This window comes from Chiloscyllium plagiosum, unplaced genomic scaffold (genome assembly GCF_037043375.1).
Source record: "Chiloscyllium plagiosum isolate Xiang-an unplaced genomic scaffold, Cpla_swu_hap1 HiC_scaffold_10, whole genome shotgun sequence".
In the NCBI taxonomy this organism is placed as follows: Eukaryota; Metazoa; Chordata; class Chondrichthyes; order Orectolobiformes; family Hemiscylliidae; genus Chiloscyllium; species Chiloscyllium plagiosum.
Window position 1 is genome coordinate 52,314,175 of NW_028270148.1, and position 18,676 is coordinate 52,332,850.

An 18,676-nucleotide genomic window follows, 5' to 3' on the forward strand; every position below is an offset into this window, starting at 1 on the left:
ATCATCTTGTACACCTCTATCAAGTTACCCCAAACCTTCTTTTCTCCAATGAAAACAACCCCAAGTGCCTCAGCCTTTCTTTATACAATCTTCCTACCATACCAGGCAACATCCTGGTAAACCTCCTCTGCACCCGTTCCAGTGCCTCCACATCCTTCCTATAGTATGGCAACCAAAACTGCACACAATACTCCAGGTGCGGCCGCACCAGAGTCTTATACAACTGCAACATGATCTCAGGACTCTGGAACTCAATTCCTCTACCAATAAAAGCCAGTACGCCATATGCCTTCTTCACTGCACTATTTACCTGGGTGGCAACTTTCAAAGATCTGTGTACGTGGACACCAAGATCCCTCTGCTCATCCACACTACCAAGTATCCGACCATTAGCCCAGTACCCCATCTTTTTGTTACTCTTACCAAAGTGAATCACCTCACACTTAGCTACGTTGAACTCCATTTGCCACCTTTCTGCCCAGTTCTGCAGCTTATCTATATCCCGCTGTAACCTGCCACATCCTTCCTCACTGTCAACAACTCCTCCGACTTTCGTATCATCCGCAAACTTGCTCACCCAACCTTCTAGCCCCTCCTCCAGGTCATTTATAAAAATGACAAACAGCAATGGTCCCAAAACAGATCCTTGCGGAACACCGCTAGTAACGGCACTCCAAGATGAACCTTTACCATTAACTACTACCCTCTGTCTTCTTCCAGCCAGCCAATTCCTAATCCAAACCTCCAACTCACCCTCAATGCCATACCTCCGTATTTTTTGAAGTAGCCTACCATGGGGAACCTTATCAAACGCCTTACTAAAATCCATATACACCACATCTACCGCTTTCCCCTCGTCCACCTCCTTAGTCACCTTCTCAAAGAATTCAATAAGGTTTGTGAGGCACGACCTGCCCTTCACAAAGCCATGCTGACTATCCTTGATCACATTATTCCTATCCAGATGTTCATAAATCCTATCCATTACAATTCTCTCTAAGACTTTGCCCACAACAGAAGTGAGACTCACTGGTCTATAGTTACTAGGGTTATCCCTACTCCCCTTCTTGAACAAGGGAACCACATTTGCTAGCCTCCAGTCTTCTGGCACTACTCCTGTTGACAGCAAGGACATAAAAATCAAGGCCAATGGCTCTGCAATCTCCTCCCTTGCTTCCCAGAGAATCCTAGGGTAAATGCCATCAGGCCCAGGGGACTTATCTATTTTCACCCTTTCCAGAATTTCCAACACCTCTTCCCTGCATACCTCAAAGCCATTCATTCTACTTAATTGTGACTCAGTATTCACATCGGCAACAATATCCTGTTCCTGAGCGAATACTGATGAAAAGTATTCATTCAGTGTCTCCCCAATCTCTTCAGCCTCCACACGCAACTTCCCACTGCTATCCTTGACTGGACCTATTCCTACCCTAGTCATTCTTTTATTCCTGACATACCTATAGAAAGCCTTAGGGTTTTCCCTAATCCTACCAACTAAGGACCTTTCATGTCCCCTCCTTGCTGCTCTTAGCTCTCTCTTCAGGTCCTTCCTGGCTACCTTATAACTCTCAATCGCCCCAATTGAACCTTCACGCCTTATCTTTACATAGGCCGCCCTCTTCCATTTAACAAGGGATTCCAATTCCTTATTATACCACGGCTCCCTCACACGACCCTTTCCTCCCTGCCTGACAGGTACATACTTATCAAGGACATTCAATACTTGCTCCTTGAACAAGCTCCACATATCAATTACGCCCTTGCCTTGAAGCCTACTTTTCCAAGCACGCATCCTAAGTCATGCCTCACCGAATCATAATTTCCCTGCCCCCAGCTATAACTCTTGCCCTGCAGTGCACACTTATCCCTCTCCAGCACTAGAGTAAAAGTCACCGAATTGTGGTCACTGTCCCCAAAGTGCTCACCTACCTCTAATTCTAACACCTGGCCTGGTTCATTACCCAGAACCAAATCCAATATGGCCTCACCTCTTGTTGGCCTATCTACATATTGTGTCAGGAAACCCTCCTGCACACATTGGACAAACACCGACCCATCTAACGAACTAGAGCTATAGCTTTCCCAGTCAATATCAGGAAAGTTAAAGCCCCCATAACAACCACCCTATTACTTTCACTCTTCTCCTGAATCATCCTCGCAATCCTTTCTTCTACTTTTCTAGGACTATTAGGAGGCCTGTAAAAAACTCCTAACAGGGTGACCTCACCTTTCCTATTCCTAACCTCAGCCCAAACTACCTCAGATGGCGAGTCTTCATCCATCGTCCTTTCCACAGCTGTAATACGATTTTTGACAAGCAATGCCACACCTCCCCCTGTTTTACCCCCACCTCTGACCCTACTAAAACATTTAAACCCTGGAACCTGCAACAGCCAATCCTGTCCCTGTTCTACCCATGTCTCCGTAATAGCCACAACATCGAAGTCCCAGGTACCAACCCACGCTGCAAGTTCACCTACCTTATTTCGTATACTTCTTGCATTGAAGTATACACACTTCAAGCCACTTTCCTGTTTACAGGCACCCTCCTTTGAGATTGATGCCATGTTCCTAACCTCCCTACACTCCAGGTCCTGCACCCTAAAGCTACAGTCTAGGTTCCCATGCCCCTGCAGAGTTAGTTTAAACCCCCCCCCCCAAGAGCACTAGCAAACCTCCCGCCAAGGATACTGGTGCCCCTCAGGTTCAGGTGTTGGCCATCCTGTCTATAGAGGTCCCACCTTCCCCAAAAAGAACCCCAGTTATCCAAATACCGGAATCCCTCCCTCCTGCACCATGATCTATATTAACTTCAATAAGGTGTTTGACAAGGTTTCTCATGGTAGGCTGCTTAGCAAGGCTAGATCACATGGAATACAGGAAGAACTAGCCATTCAGACAAGGAACTGGTTTGAAGGTAGGAGACAGAGGGTGGTGATGGAGGATTGCTTTTCAGACTGGAGGCCTGTGACCAGCAGTGTGCCACAAGGATCGGTGCTGGGTCCACTGCTTTTCGTCATATATAAATGATTTGGATGGAAACATAGACGTATAGTTAGTAAGTTTGCAGATGACACCAAAATTGAAGGTGTAGTGGACAGTCAAGAAGGTTACCTTCGACTTCAAATGGGATCTTGATTAGATGGGCTAATGGGCTGAGGAGTGGCAGATAGAATTTAATTTAGGTAAATGTGAGGTGCTGCATTTTGGAAAGGCTAATCAGGGCAGAACTTATACACTTGATGGTAAGGTCCTGGAGACTGTTGCTGAACAAACAGACCTTGCAGGTGCATAGTTCCTTGAAAGGACAGTCGCAGGTACATAGAATAGAACAGAAGGCGTTTTGTAATGCTTGCTTTATTGGTCAGTGCATTGAGTATAGGAGTTGGGAGGTCATATTGTGGCTGTACAGGACACTGGTTAGGCCATTTTGGGAATACTGCATTCAATTCTGATCTCCCTGGTATTGGAAGGATGGTGTGAAACTGGAAAGGTTTCAGAAAATATTTACATCCATGCTTGGAGGGTTTGAGTTATAGGGAGAGGCTGAATAGGCTAGGGGGGTATCTTCTCTGGATTATCAGAGGCTGGGGTGTGACATTATGGGGATTTATAAAATCATGAGAGGCATGGATAGGTTGAACAGACAAGATCTTTTTCCCAGGTTGGGAGAGTCCAAAACTAGAGGGCATAGGTTAAGGGTGAGGGGGAGTGAATTTAAAAGGGACCCAAGAGGAAACTTTATCACACAGAGGGTGATGCATATATGGAATGTGCTGCCAGAGGAAGTGGTGAAGGCTGGTACAATTACAACATCTAAAAGGCATTTGGATGAGTATATGAATAAGAAGGGTTTAGAGGGATGTTTAGAGGAAGTGCTGGCAAATGGGACTAAATTAATTTAGGATATCTGGTTGGCATGGATAGGTTGGACTGAAGGGTCTGTTTCCATGCTGTACAGCTCTTTGGCTCTATGACACTGTACTAATTAATATCTTGCAAGATGGTGGACAGATATTTGGGCAGACAAGAGTAAAGTTGAGTTATTCACAATGAATTCCCAAACTCCAAAGCTGCTCTTCAAGTCAATGGTAATCCTAAGGAACTTAATGTTGGGTGACTCAACAATACCATGGGACAATATTTGGATTCTCACTTTTTGGACATACTACATTGTCACTTAAATCAGCCCAAACCTGAATGTTGTTTATGTCTTTAGATTAGAGTCCAAATAACTTGTATGTCAACACAAATATAGGAGACAATGCTAAACTCATGACTGCATCAATTAATAAATTATCTAGTGACAATGAGAAAAGTAGGCCTTTAAACCAAAAACTCCTGAAAAGCCAAAACGTACCGTTTATGAAATTATCAAGAAGAGCCCTCAATAAGTATCATAACTTTGACCCTGGCATAGCATCAGTTTCCAAAAAGCAATATGAACAACCAAATTGTACACAACTGTCTGACAAAGCCACATCATAGGTTTCAGTAAGATGCAGTATCTGTTTTCAGTGTTTATTGTGAAGAGACATATAGACTCCAATGCAAAGGTGTTTGGCTAAGCATAAGAAACAGCTCAATCTTATTGTGACTATGGGCTGGATGACAATGCCCCGCTGAGTACGCTTTCAGTAGGTGGGCCATAATATAGACTGAGTGGCTGGCCTATCACCTTCACACCTACCTCTGAGGTCATCCCCATAATCCCTAGAATTAGCAACCCACCCATCACATGTAAATAAAGGATCGGCTGAGTTTGCTCATGTGGGCAGCTGAGCAGGGGAAGTCAGTGTTTCAGAGAAGTTTAGTTAATTGAGGGTAAAAGGGAAGATACTACCTTTATGGGTGTACTTGGAAAACTCCTGCTGTAGACAGTACCCCACTTCCTTTCCACACATCGGTTATGAAAAACTGATACCCTAATCCATGCCACCCCATTCCCTAAGCTTTACGAAGCTTCCCCAACCCAATAGTCTGGACTTGCTTCACTCCAGGATCCATTTATGTTGTTGTATTTGTGGGCCTGCAATAATCAGCAGCACCCACTACTGAGCAGAAGACTTTGCTGGAACAGTCAGCCAATACTTGCACTATATGAACTAGAGTGCTTCAGTAAAGGACTTACCATAACATAGGCTTGATAGTAGCTCCTGAGCATAGGATCTCTTCCCAGTGAGAGGTGCAATTCACACATTTAGGCAGTTTCGTCTACAGAACCAGAAAGGGCACAATGAAAATCCTTTCCACTGTAACAAATATAAAATCATCATTTTGGAATTCAGAAATTTGTTTTAAATAAAACAGATGGGTTTCAGTTTTGGAAAGGTAACTTTTTTTATTTAAAAGGTCAATATCATATATACTTGCATAAAAGTCAATGTAAAGGTTGACCCTTTATTTCTTGTATTTTCCATTTATCTCATGTAAAAGTTGACCCAACTATATCGCATTATAAACCTCTTACAAAGGAAACTGTATATTTCCATTAACCCACTTGAAACAAAATTGCATTCTTTCATTCATACCGGTAACTCAACTCATCGCTCTTTCTTTACTATATTGCATCTCTATTCATTTATTCATAACTCTACTTAGCCCACTTGGTTTACTACAGCACGTCTTGGTTCATTCATTCAGACCAGCACTAAGTCTTTCGGTACTTATTGCACTTTGTTCACTATACATCCAAAAGTTAATATCATTAAAAAGTTAATCATTTTAATTGTGCCATTATATCGGAATAAAAGTGAGATATATTAGCTACATATATCTTTAATTCTTTGACTAATTTGTTAATGTTGCTGAGATTCATTACAAACTAGAGTAAATGGGTGGGAAATGGAAGAACTTGGCAGGAAAGTTCAAAATGCTTATACATTCAGAATTTAATAAGTGTTTCATTTTAAGTATGCCATTATACCAGGCCATGACGATGGTGTGTTTTTGCAGGATTTCAATGAATCTTTGACATGTTAAATTTTCGTACCGGTATGTATAAATAAAAGTTCCTACAAGTAATTTATTCTTGTTTCTCTTGCTTTTATCCAGTAATTACCTTTACCGTAATTCATTGTGTTTTTCGTCTTTATTCGGGACTAGTTGAGCAGTCAAATCGACTTCTGCCAATAATACGGTATTTTGAACTGCAACATGAATTTCAGCCCCTCAAAACTAGTGCCCGTGCAATAGTTGATCTTATAAATTGAACCTTTAAAAATAGTCTAAAATAATCGAATTTACACGAGTATATACGGTAAGTCATTTGAAAAAGTGACCTAAATACATTATTTCTGAGAAAGCATGTAACTTAATAAGTATCTAGCCAGATACCTGTGGGGTTAATTGATTAAGTGATTCAATTGATGGCTTATGACATGCAGAAAAACAAATGTTTTGGGGTTTCTGGTAAATTAGTTTGAGTTTAGTTCAGCAGAACCTGGTTTCTGTTTCATGCTAACAGATGAACAGTTTCAGCTTATTTCACCCTTCTTCAACTTTTTTAACTAAACCTGTTCAGGTTCTCAGCACAGAGAAGAAATTGTAAAACTGTTTGGAGTTTTCCTGCTGACAGAGTCAGTTAAGTAAGAAATGAAAGAGTGAAGATAGGAGTATATTTCTCTGGGACTGAGTACATGAGGAAGATATTGCTGGAGAAAAGAGTGGATCTAAGTTTTTGATGATTATGTTAAGATCTCTTCAAATTGACTTACATAGCTTTGATTTTTTATTCCTTGGATGAAGTGAACTTCAGTATTTGTGTTAGAAGAACCTTGCTCAGTAGCTAACCTGGGAAAAGTAAAGTTGCCATAGTCCTACCAAACCATAGGGCTTCCCTCCCATTAGAGAGAGGTGGCTGGTGACGGTTTATCCTGAGGATCAGCACACCTCAGGTGAGGGGAAAGGTTGGGAAGGAAAGTCTTTCATGGTAACCTCAGTTTGTGTGGCAATTGAACTCTTGATGTTGACATTACTCTGTATGTGACTAACCACCATGTTAATGAACTGCAAATATTGAACTTATGATCTATCAAACCAGGTTTCACTTTGGGATTGGATGTGTCCAGAAAGTCTCATCTTGGCGTGGAGGTCTCATCTTGACGTGGAGGTCTCATCTTGACGTGGAGGTCTCATCTTGACGTGGAGGTCTCATGTTGGCGTGGAGGTCTCATCCTTATTTCAGAGGTGGCTCCTGGGTCTTCCAACGGCCCAGTGTGGAGATCTAGTCCCAGCGTTGCATTCTTGACCCAGCCCTGTGTGGCGGTTTCCAGTGTACTCCAAACCCAGGAGCAGTTATTCAAACTGTGATGAACTTCTATGTTTTTTGCTTCTTATTTATGGCTTCAGTCATTAATCGAAGTGCCATGGAATGATAACTTATTAAACATTTTACTATTGTTTTTGGAAAATAAATTGCTATTCTATTCTTTGCTAACCTATTCTATTCTGTCAGTGGGATCAGTGCAACAAAAAGGAGTGTTACAGTTTGGTATGAACACCACGGTGGAGTTAAATCTGAATCTATATCGACCTCAATGCTCAAAAGAATGTTGAAAATAGAGAGAGGACAAATAGGGTTAGGGGGCAATGGTGGGACTGACTGGATTCTTTTCAAAAGAACTCATATAAACTTGATGGATCAAATGGCCTCCTTCTATGCTGTACTACCAACATGCATGCTGAAGGTGCTCAACAGAAGCTACTGAGGGTTAAAACTGGAGACTGGAGTTTAAGGGATAAACAGGGGAAGCTCCAGGCTCACTTCCTCTCATTGACCCAGTTGCTCAGTGCTGGACATGTCTTTACATTAGCTGTCCAAGCAATTTTCCACTGGTCACATTCCTGGTAGTTTGTCTATCAAAGGGAGAGCCACACAACTGTCAGTTTGAACCCGGAGGCCAGAGGCCAAACAGCATTTCAACAATGTTAGCCCTCATCGGAGGCTGAAGCTTATTTTGCTGCACTCTCATCAACATTGTACATGTCTGGATCTAAGTTAAATGGTGGTTTTGCTACTTCAAGTGGATGAATTATAATTTCCACAATACACCAGTGGCTCCTGATCTTGTCACTCTGATGTGCTAAAACACCAGAAGGCAGCTCAAGTGCAACGATCTTCAACTGAGTTTAACACGAACAGGGAGGGAAGTGTTAGCAATAATAAGTTATGGCACACTATGCGTGACAATCACCATTTGCTACATTCCCCTCACTATAAAACAGGTGAGCACTGGGATAGGCAGGTAGGCGACACCCATGCCCCTCACAGGCACTTTTTAAAGCTACAAGCATCCAAACAAATAAAAATAAGCACAGGGACAGTGGAGACGGAGGTGACATTTACTTTGGGCTTTGGAACATAACAGAACTTCTGTGTAGAGTGTGAAATGAATTGCCAATTCACTAATGCCTGCTTTTTTGTCACATCTCAAACTCAATTTCATTGTCAACAGTGCCTTGCTGCATTCTGGGATGTTAATAAACAATGAAACGAACAACAATACTGAATAATCCAACAAATGTGAAAAGGTTCTGGTGATGTTTCTGAACTTGCTTTTAAAGTTAGCTATATGTTTGTCAAGTTGTTTGAATAAAGTTTCAACTTTGCAACTCCTGCACCCCAACTCTGCCCCCACCATCCCAGAATGGAAACATGCTCAGACTGGGGATTACTTAGGTGTAATCATCTGGAAGACAGAACAACTCAACTCTGTTCTGTTTCCAACACCTCTCCTTCAGTCTTTCCTACTGATTCATTACAGTTGCTTCATTACAATTCTTAGTGTTGAACACCAAAGAGCAAAGAAAATTTACAGCCCAGGAACTGGCCCTTCGGTCCTCCAAGCCTGCCGATCCAAATCTATTGTCTAAACCTGTCGGTCAATTCCTGAGCATTTGTATCCCTCTGCTCCCCACCTACACATACATCTGTCCAAACGCATCTTAAATTAATCTACCGTGCCTGCCTCTACCATCTTTGCTGGCAACGCGTTCCAAATGCCCACCACTCTCTATGTGAAGTACTTGCCGCGTGTATCCCCCTTAAAGTTTCCACCTCTCACCTTGAAAGCATGACCTCTCGTTATTGAATCCTTCATCCTGGGGGAAAGCTTGTCTCTATCCACCCTGTCTATACCCTTCATGATTTTGTAAACCTCAATCGGGTCCCCCCTCAATCACCTTTTTTCTAGTGAAAATAAACCTAACCTGCTCAGCCTCTCTCCATAGCTAGCACCTTCCATACCAGGCAACATCCTCGTAAACCTTCTCTGCACCCTCTCCAAAGCATCCACATCCTTTTGGTAATGTGACGACCAGAACTGTACACAGTATTCTGTACCAGTAGGCCCTTAGTGTCTTGAACCTGTTCAGCCATTCACTTGGTTCATAACTGATCTGCTATGACTCCATAACTCTCAATAACTTTAATCAAATCTAAATTAATCAATCTCTCAAATTTTCAAGTGACCTTGACCTGATTTTTGACTAAGCTAGGCTTGGATTGTCATCAACAACAGGACAATATATGAAAAACAGGTTTGTATTCATATAATTCTGATTCAATCTATTTTATTTTTACCCAGGACAAATCAACAGTAATCATTGTATATATTCTCCAAACGTTTTGCCATGCCTAAAATTACACTGAAATGTGACTAGATTTCCTAGCAGTGCAAAATTGTTACTTACCAACTCAAAGGTCTGATTTTCTTAATCTCAAAGAACTGGGTTCCAGTGTGATTGTATCTTTCATTCATTAAGCTAAGGAAATGTCTTAGACGGAGACTACCTTCAGTAGCTTCCCACCATCCCATGGCCTCTCTTACAAATTACATTACAGTCTTTAGCAAATATTAAGTCAATCAGAATTTCAAACAAAAAGGATACTGCAGAATAACAAAAAAATTGAAACAGCAGTATAAGAGTTTCCTGGGATCATGATTGGCAGAACAGGACTGTAAAGAAAAGTTAGCCAAGATTGTGAAAAATCTGTCATGGTCTGCTCAGCATTTTAAAAACTGCTTCCTGTGAAAACAAATATGCAGTTACAATCCGAAAATTAAAATACAGCCTGGTATTGAACCTGTAGCTTTAAGTCGCAAGCATTGGCATTTAAATCTTTCAGCTCACTTTACAAAGAGGTTTGTTGTTGCTGAATACTGATGAACAAGATCCTTGGTAACGGCGGCTTAAACTGGGAAGGAGGAAATGATCAAACTTAATACAACCCAGCTTACCTATCGGCCCCAACAAAACTAGTTATTCACAAAACTTCTTGTTCTCTTTGTGCTCTGTACTGAAGGAAATTGTACAAAAGGATTGTTTTTGTGAGATCATGGAGAGAGGAAGAAAGGACATTGGTAATTGACAAATCAGTGAAATTGAAATTTTGAATAAAATCTAAATTAATTTGAAAGAGGACATGAAATGAGCAAATAATCAGCAGAAACTTGCAAAGAACACAAAGCACACCACATTATATTCCTTTAAACGCATAGTTAAATTTATTAACAAGCTAGTGTGTAAGTTGTAAATCACACACCAGGTTATAGTCCCACAGGTTTATTTGGAAACGCAAGCCGCTCCTTCAACAGCTAGTGCTTCCAAATAAACCTGCTGGACTATAACCGGGTGTTGTGTGATTTTTAACTTTCTACACCACAGTCCAACACTGGCATCTCCAAACTAGTGTGTAAGTAACCTTCTTATTTATTAAAGTTGCCAGTAAATAATGTACATTAAATCTACCCAACACTGAAGGCATAGTAACTCAATCACAAGTTAGAATATAAATACCAGAAGTTTACAGAGTTGCTGGTTATCAACACCAATGATCCTTTCAATGATATTCTACGCTTAAAATCTAATAATAATATAAACTTTATAATTAATAATTAACAACTTGTATTTATTTGGCACTGTTAACATAATGAAACATCCCAATGTCACAAAGGCATTGTAAGACAAAATATGATACTGGGTCACATAAATAGATATTAGGTCAGCTTACCAAAAGATTAGTGAATGAGGTGAGTTTTATGGAGCATTTTAAAAAGGAGAGGGAATTACAGAGAAACAGAAAGATGTAGCAAGGAAATTTCAGAGCTTGTGTCCAAGGCATTTGGAAACATGGTTACCAATGGGGAAGCAATTGCGATTGAGGATGTATAACAGACTAGAATTAGAGGGGATCACAGGCATCTTGTGAGGTTGGTGGGGGTGGTGCCGAGAGGGGGAGGGAGGGGCAAGGCATGTAGGGACCTGAAAACAAGGATGCTCCCGATTGGGAGTCAATGTAAATCAGTGAGCACAGGTGTAATAGGTGAATGAGACAAGGCTCAAATCACACAGATAAAGCAGATGCTTTTAATTACATAGATTTGTGGAACAGTTATTACAGAATTCAACAATTTCATTATTCATGACGTGCAATGACATGAAAAGAAGTTTGAGAGATATTCAATTTTAGTAATTAGTGATTGAAAGTACCCTAACTTAAAAGGCCAGTGGTATAGACAAAGACAGTGATCATAATTAGGTTGGAATAAAGTTATTAAATAATGACTGGACCATGCAGTTATAGTTAGAGACCTGCATAAAATCTAACCCCCAGAAAAGCCTTGTGTATGGACGCCACAAATTATATTTATTTACTGACACTAATGAGATTTTTAAAAGTTTAAAGTAGAAAGGATACTGCAGCAGCTTCATGTAGCCTTGTATTGTGCGCAGCCATTCTGGAATTGACATGGATGGCTTGTATTTTGGCAGTGATGGAACTGGAGGCTGAATGAACACAAAGGACATAATGTTATAATGGAGATACACATCTTGATATTACGTGCAATCCCCGCACCAGAATATCTGGCCATCAATGACTTATTATGAAATACATTTCTACATACTAATTGATAGGAATCATGAAGTACAAAACAATGCTGCCAAAGTGTAAAAACAGAAATCCAATGAAAGAAGCAAGCAAATTAAGATCCTGCAATGCTAGAAATCTGAAATAAAAACAGAAAATGTTAGAAATAGCTGTGCAGCAGTATCTGCAAACAAGGAAACACAGATAATATTTCAAGTTGATCATTCATTGCTGGAACAAGAGATTACAGAGATATAGCAGGTTTTTAGCAAACACAGGCAGATGAAGGAGCCTATAAACCAAAGGACAATCTATGGTTCTTATAAAGTAGGTTGCAAATCAATATGGTACAAATAGATTTACTACCACCAATGCTCCTTGCTAATGTTAGGCTACTGATACCAAGTAACAAAGGATGTCCAAGTGACATCTTTGGCAGAGGATAGGCTCTATCTTGATGAACAGTAAATGTTTATAGCATAATACTTACAAACTAGTTCCATTATAGTTGGAGATACATGACTGTTTCACATCATGCTCAACCTTAGGAGTAAGCTAAAGTAATAATGTGAGCTGTGCTGTTAAGCACAAAAAATAGTCATTGACACACTATACACACATGAAGAGCAGGTTAGCTCATTACAAGAAAAGTCCTTGTATCCCAATGGACAGAGAATATCTTGTGATATCAGTTAACATTTTCACATACTAACTGCTTCATATATCTCCAAAGTATTTTTTCGGTTATTAGATTCTTCACATAATTGTTTGAAATCATGAAAGGAGGTTTATCACTATCCTGAACTCACTTCTACCACCAAGTCTTTTGAGTTTATAAATGACTGACAAGTCTGTTGGATTGAAACTCTTATTATTTGAAGAAATATTCAGGTCCCATACATTGCCACAATGCAATCTAGGTAGAGTTTTGATTTCCCTCAATTATCCTTGCTGATGACATTTTCTGGAATTGATGCTGCTCTTGAATATTTGTATCTGTTGGAGGAACTATATTTTCCCTCAAATTAGGCCAGAGAATATGGTTGTGTATCTAAAAGAATGAACTTTCCCCATCTGACACGGTTATAAGGTATACCTCACTTATGATCTGTTCATTCCTGTTTGTACATTTTTGGTTGACATTAAACTTGATAAAGTGACAATCATAGAGTAAAGCCAACCTGCTGTTTTGATGTTGCTTCTTCAAAAACAGTTGAATTCACCCTATTCAGGGTTTACCACTGTGCCCTGGTTGACATATTGTCAAGGTATTCCATGATCAGATCTTGTAATTGCAAGTTAGAAGGCAACTGAATAATTGTTCCAAACCTGTGAAATATCAGTAATATTGTCTGATCTGTCAAATCATAGAGTTGTCAAATACCAAATGTAATTAATCTTGAGTGGCTTTTTTTCCTCACAGTCTCAACAAACATTCTTCTGGGATCTGTGAAGTCTTTACGTTGAGTGACGGTACATTTATCATTGTTGTTTGGCTTCCTACCTGGTTGAGGTTTGTCAGTGTACTATACAATTTTAAGAGTGAACCATGTATTTCTGCCCAGAATGGAGAAATGCTGGTTTCTGCATAAGTGCACCTGTACCACATAGCATTTGTCCCTGAATTCCTTCAAGTCATATTCTACCCCCTCTATGCAAATTTCTCTCAGACAGTTACAGATTAATTCTACTGAACTATGGAATTTTCTCAGAGAAAGTAGAATCACTTGTCCCAGTGTCAAGTTTGAAAGTGGTTGGATAACAGATAACCAGTACGATCAGGATCATATCTGGTTCACACGGAGCATGTATCACTCTTCAGAAAGGTTGATTCATATCTAATGAAGGTACGTCCTGGTATTATGGGTTTTGTTTCAAAGATGTTTACTGCGAAATGTTAATCCCTGTGTCTCTGTTTTCTTTTTAATTCTATATCTGGAAGAGTAACTTCTAGAGTCAAAGGATTTAAAGTTATTTTGTGTTGGTCTATCATATGATGTTTTGCTGTTTTGGTACTTTAGTAAGTTGACAAGGTCTGATGAGCTTTGAACTAGGTTAGCTTGCTGCTACCATTGTTTCTTTGATTGGTGTTTGAATTTAGACCTTTAGCACTGCCTGGATAGCTCTTTCCAATGTGAAATATTCTTTTGATTATAACATTTGAAAGTGAGATGAATCAGAAATTCTAACAATAACTCTGTATTGAATTAGTTCAGGTTGCAGATAACAAAAGCCTGGCAATGTACTGATTATTATTATTCGTTATCAAAGATTCTCCTGATCATCTTACTCTCTCCATTATACAACTGGCACTTGATATAAAGTAATTGTCAAATGCTCTTACAAAATTATCAAAAAGGCATCTGTCACTTTTACATTATTTAAACCATCATCTGCAAACAGCCCTTGAGCATAAAGAAATGTATTCACTTGTACTTCTGGGAATTTTTAGCGTAATCCTGAAGCAATTTTACATTGCATGAATTGTATCATCTGTATAATCCAATCCAACTCTCTGTCTGAAGGATTTGGGGATTTTAAAAATGTATGGAGGTGTAATATCTTTCTCTTTTCTCACCATATTTAACCGTTGTTGCTAGACTTCAGTGTATCACTTCAGAATTGTGGCTGGGATTTTTCAACTTTTTTGTGGTTTTTACTGTTCAGTGTTTTAAAATCATTCAATCACTTCAATTGAATTAAATGTGTCTTCTACAGCACATTTTCTAGAAGTTGTAATTGTTTCTTCATGAAATAAAGATGAATTGCTAATTAAATCATTTTTCATAACAGCTTTGTTGTTAATATTTGTAGGAGAAAGTGAGGATTGCAGATGCTGGAGATCAGAGCTGAAAATGTGTTGTTAGAAAAGCGCGGCAGGTCAGGCAGCATCCAAGGAGCAGGAGAATCGACGTTTCGGGCATGAGCCCTTCTTCAGGAATGAGGAAAGTGTGCCAAGCAGGCTAAGATAAAAGGTAGGGAGGAGGGACTTGGGGGAGGGGCGTTGGAAATGCGATAGGTGGAAGGAGGTTAAGGTGAGGGTGATAGGCCGGAGTGGGGTTGGGGGCGAAGAGGTCAGGAAGAAGATTGCAGGTTAGGAAGGTGGTGCTGAGTTCGAGGGTTGGGACTGAGACAAGGTGGGGGGAGGGGAAATGAGGAAACTGGAGAAATCTGAGTTCATCCCTTGTGGTTGGAGGGTTAGAACGGCTGAAGAGTTTCTGGGCAGAAGAGATTAATATTTGTAACCTGTATCTTAGCTTAGATTAGATTAGATTCCCTACAGTGTGGAAACAGGCCCTTCAGCCTAACCTGTCCACACCGACCCTCCGAAGAGTAACCCACCCAGACCCATTTCCCTCTGACTAATGCATCTAACACTATGGGCAATTTAGCATGGTCAATTCACCTGACCTGCACATCTGTGGACTGTGGGAGGAAACCGGAGCACCCAGAGGAAACCCATGCAGACACGGGTAGAATGTGCAAACTCCACACAGACAGTCGCCTTTTGATAAATTTTCTAAATTTCTGTAATTAAATCTGAAACAGTTCTATGTGTTTCAGAATTATCCTAGTTATGCTGTAATGCACTAGTTGGCCTGTTGGCCAATTGTACTAAAAGTTGTGATGTTGATTTTCTACATTCAATGAGAGCTATTAGCACTGAAAATCAGATGAGTGTCAGAAAGACCAAGTTGTTGCAGCAACAGCAGCAGAATTGCTGTAAAGTCTCAACTTGTTTTCCCAGATATTCCTCCACCTTCTTAATCTTTCTCCCTGTCCATCTGGAAGATGAATTCAAGTCTGCTCCATTTTCTTTCAAATGCTGATTGAAAAGAGCCCTCAGTTGGGAGGACCAAATGAGGTACTCCTTTCCCAACTTTCCACACTTCAGTAATTTTTAAAATGTTTGATTTTTTGTTTCCCTAAACCATTCCAGTACTTGGTACTTCTCCAAGTGCAGTACATCTTGGGGTGGCACAGTGACTCAGTAGTTAGCACTGCTGCCTCACAGTACAAGGGACCTGGGTTCAATCCCAGCTTCAGACAACTGTGTGGAATTTGCACATTCTCCCCATGTCTACGCAGGTTTCGTCTGGGTGCTCCAGTTTCCTTCCACAGTCCACAGAGGTAGATTAGCCTTGGGAAATGCAGATTTACAGGGATCAGTTGGGGAATGGATCTGGGTGGGATGCTCTTCAGTGAGTTAATGGGTCAAATTGCCTGCTGCCACATAGGAGTTCTATGGTTCACTAATAGTTAATGCAATTAGCAAGTTTTGAGAAGATTTGTAGCTCAGGTTGAGATTTTGGATGTAAGTTAGCTCACTGAGCTGGAAGGTTTGTTTTCAGGTGTTTCATCACCATACTAGGTAACATCATCAGTGAGCCTCTGGTTCAGCACTGGTGGTATGGGCCACTTTTTATTTATGTATTATGGTTTCCTTGGGTTGGTGATGTCACTTCCTGTGGTGATTTTCTGTTTTTTTCTCAGGGGTGGTAAATGGGATCGAAGCCAATGTGTTTGTTGATAGAGTTCTGGTTGGAGTAACATACTTCTCGAAAATCTTGCATGTGTCCCTGTTTGGCTTGTCCTGTTAACGCAGTGTTAAGAAATAGAAAATTCCAACTGGGTGACAAATATTTCATTGGTCTAATCATCGGATGAATTTGGTGTATTGCACTCCATTTTAGAAAGCTCCAGTGAAGCACTGTACTCCTGCACTAAAGTGGTTTGCTGTTCCTTTACTCGGTAGCTGAATTTTAATTAGCCTAATCAACTCAGGTGGTTATGACAATCATTTTGGTGGATCACATTCCACAGCATAAAACTCCAGCAGGGCTCCACAAAAGATATGATTCATACCTGACACATGGGAAGCAGGTTGTGGTCAGTCATCTCAGGAGGAGGTCCTCAGGGTACTGTCCTGGGCCCAACCATCTTTAACTGCTTTATCAATGGCCTTCCCTCTGTCATAAGCTCAGAGACAGGAATGTTCGCTGATGATTGTACAACGATCAGCACTCCTCAGATATCAAATCAAATGCAACAAGATCCGAACAATGTTCAGGCTTCAGCTGACAAGTGGCAAGTAACGTTTGTGTCACAAAAATGCGTGGCAATGACTATCCTGAAGAAGGGTTTATGCCCGAAACGTCGATTCTCCTGCTCCTTGGATACTGCCTGACCTGCTGCCCTTTTCCAGCAACACATTTTTCAGCTCTGATCTCCAGCATCTGCAGTCCTCACTTTCTCCTGGCAATGACCATCTCCAAAAAGAGACAATTTAACCAACACCCCTTAACATTCAGCAGTGTCACCATCATTGAATCCCCTACCAACAACATCCTTGGGGTTACCATTAACTGGAAACTCAACTGGGCTCGCTACAGTAAACAGACTGTCTACAAGAAGACCAAAGGCTAGCAATTCTGTGGTGGGTAACTCACCTCCTGAATCCCCAAAACCTATCCCCCTTTCACAAGGCACAAGTGTGTTGGAATACTCCCCATTTATCTGAACGAATGCTGCTCCAGCAATACACAAGATGTTTGAAACCAATCTGGACAAAGCAGTCTGATTGATTGGCACCACATCCATAAGTATCCACTCCCTCCACCACCAATGCTCAGTAGCAGCAGTGTGTACTACTACATGTTGCACTGCACAAATGCACCAAAGATCCTCAGACAGCACCTTCCAAACCCATGACCATTTCATCAAGAAGGGCAAAGGCAGCAAATACATGGGAACACCATCACCTGCACATTCCCCTCCAAGCCACTCACCATCCTGACTTGGAAATATATTGCTGTTCCTTCACTGTCGCTGGGTCAAAATCTTGGAATTCTCTCTACAAGGGCATTGTAGGTTGACCCACAGCAGGTGGACTGCAGTGGTCCAAGAAAACAGCTCACTACCAGTCAGTCAGACTGGCAATAAATACTGGCCAGCTAGTGACTTCCATGTCCCATGAGTGAACATAAAAAAAACCTTGTCCATCAATAATTAGATTTAAATATCGCTGAAATTTTCTACATGAAGAAATACTGCAATTTAATGTTTTGTACAAAACCCCGTTTTATCCAGACCATTTCCCTCTTCTGCATGATTTTTGTATCCTGTTGAGAACTATGGAAGATTATTCTGGTTCTTCTGAGCTTTTTACACCAATTTGCTGTTTTTTAAAAAATGGTGTCACACTGAGTAAGCTTCTTAAAGAAATGTTTTCAGTTGAATAATCAAAATATTTTCCCTTCAAAACAATGTTTATAATAACTCTTCAATTTTTCCGTGCTTATTGCTTGATTTTTACTGTTAGTTCTCCATTTTTTTTTTAAATCAGCATTCTTTTCTTCCAAAAAAAGATTCTCAGGTTTTTCCAGTATTTTTAAGCAATTGTTTCACCTTGCTTCTTTGAGACTCAGCTTGGTCCTCACATGAATTTTCACAGATTCTAGCTACTACAGGCAGGCCTAATACTGCTATGAGTCCTGCAACCTTTTCATGCTGGCTGCTGAATATTGAAAGGTACACTCTCTCAGTTTTCTAATATGAAGTTTTTCTTCATTCTTCTCCTCAGACGGTTGTCGTTTTGTCGAACTGAAGATTGTTTCAGGCTGTGTCCACTGCTGCAATTTAATTAAATCTTCAAATACTTCTGCTGTTATCTCACATGAGACAGAGGATCCCACCACAGCTTACAAGCTTATAATGTCAGGTGCCAACCAATCGATATATTAGGAGTAGATGCACTGCCACTAATCCTTCTAATGCTAATGATATCAAGTAGCTACATAA

General features: G+C 40.5%; 1 protein-coding gene across 2 annotated transcripts in view; it reads right to left on the reverse strand.

Annotated features, from left to right (window-relative positions):
- vash2 (vasohibin 2) overlaps nucleotides 1-18,676 on the reverse strand; it is a 166,665-nt gene that overhangs the window by 127,407 nt on the left and 20,582 nt on the right. For both annotated transcript variants that reach the window (XM_043695855.2, XM_087991340.1), the window contains exons 2-3: nucleotides 11,705-11,793; nucleotides 9,697-9,753 (exon numbers count right to left, since the gene is read on the reverse strand). In XM_043695855.2, coding sequence (XP_043551790.2) covers nucleotides 9,697-9,753; nucleotides 11,705-11,793 — 146 coding nt within the window. The remainder of the gene's footprint in view (nucleotides 1-9,696; nucleotides 9,754-11,704; nucleotides 11,794-18,676) is intronic.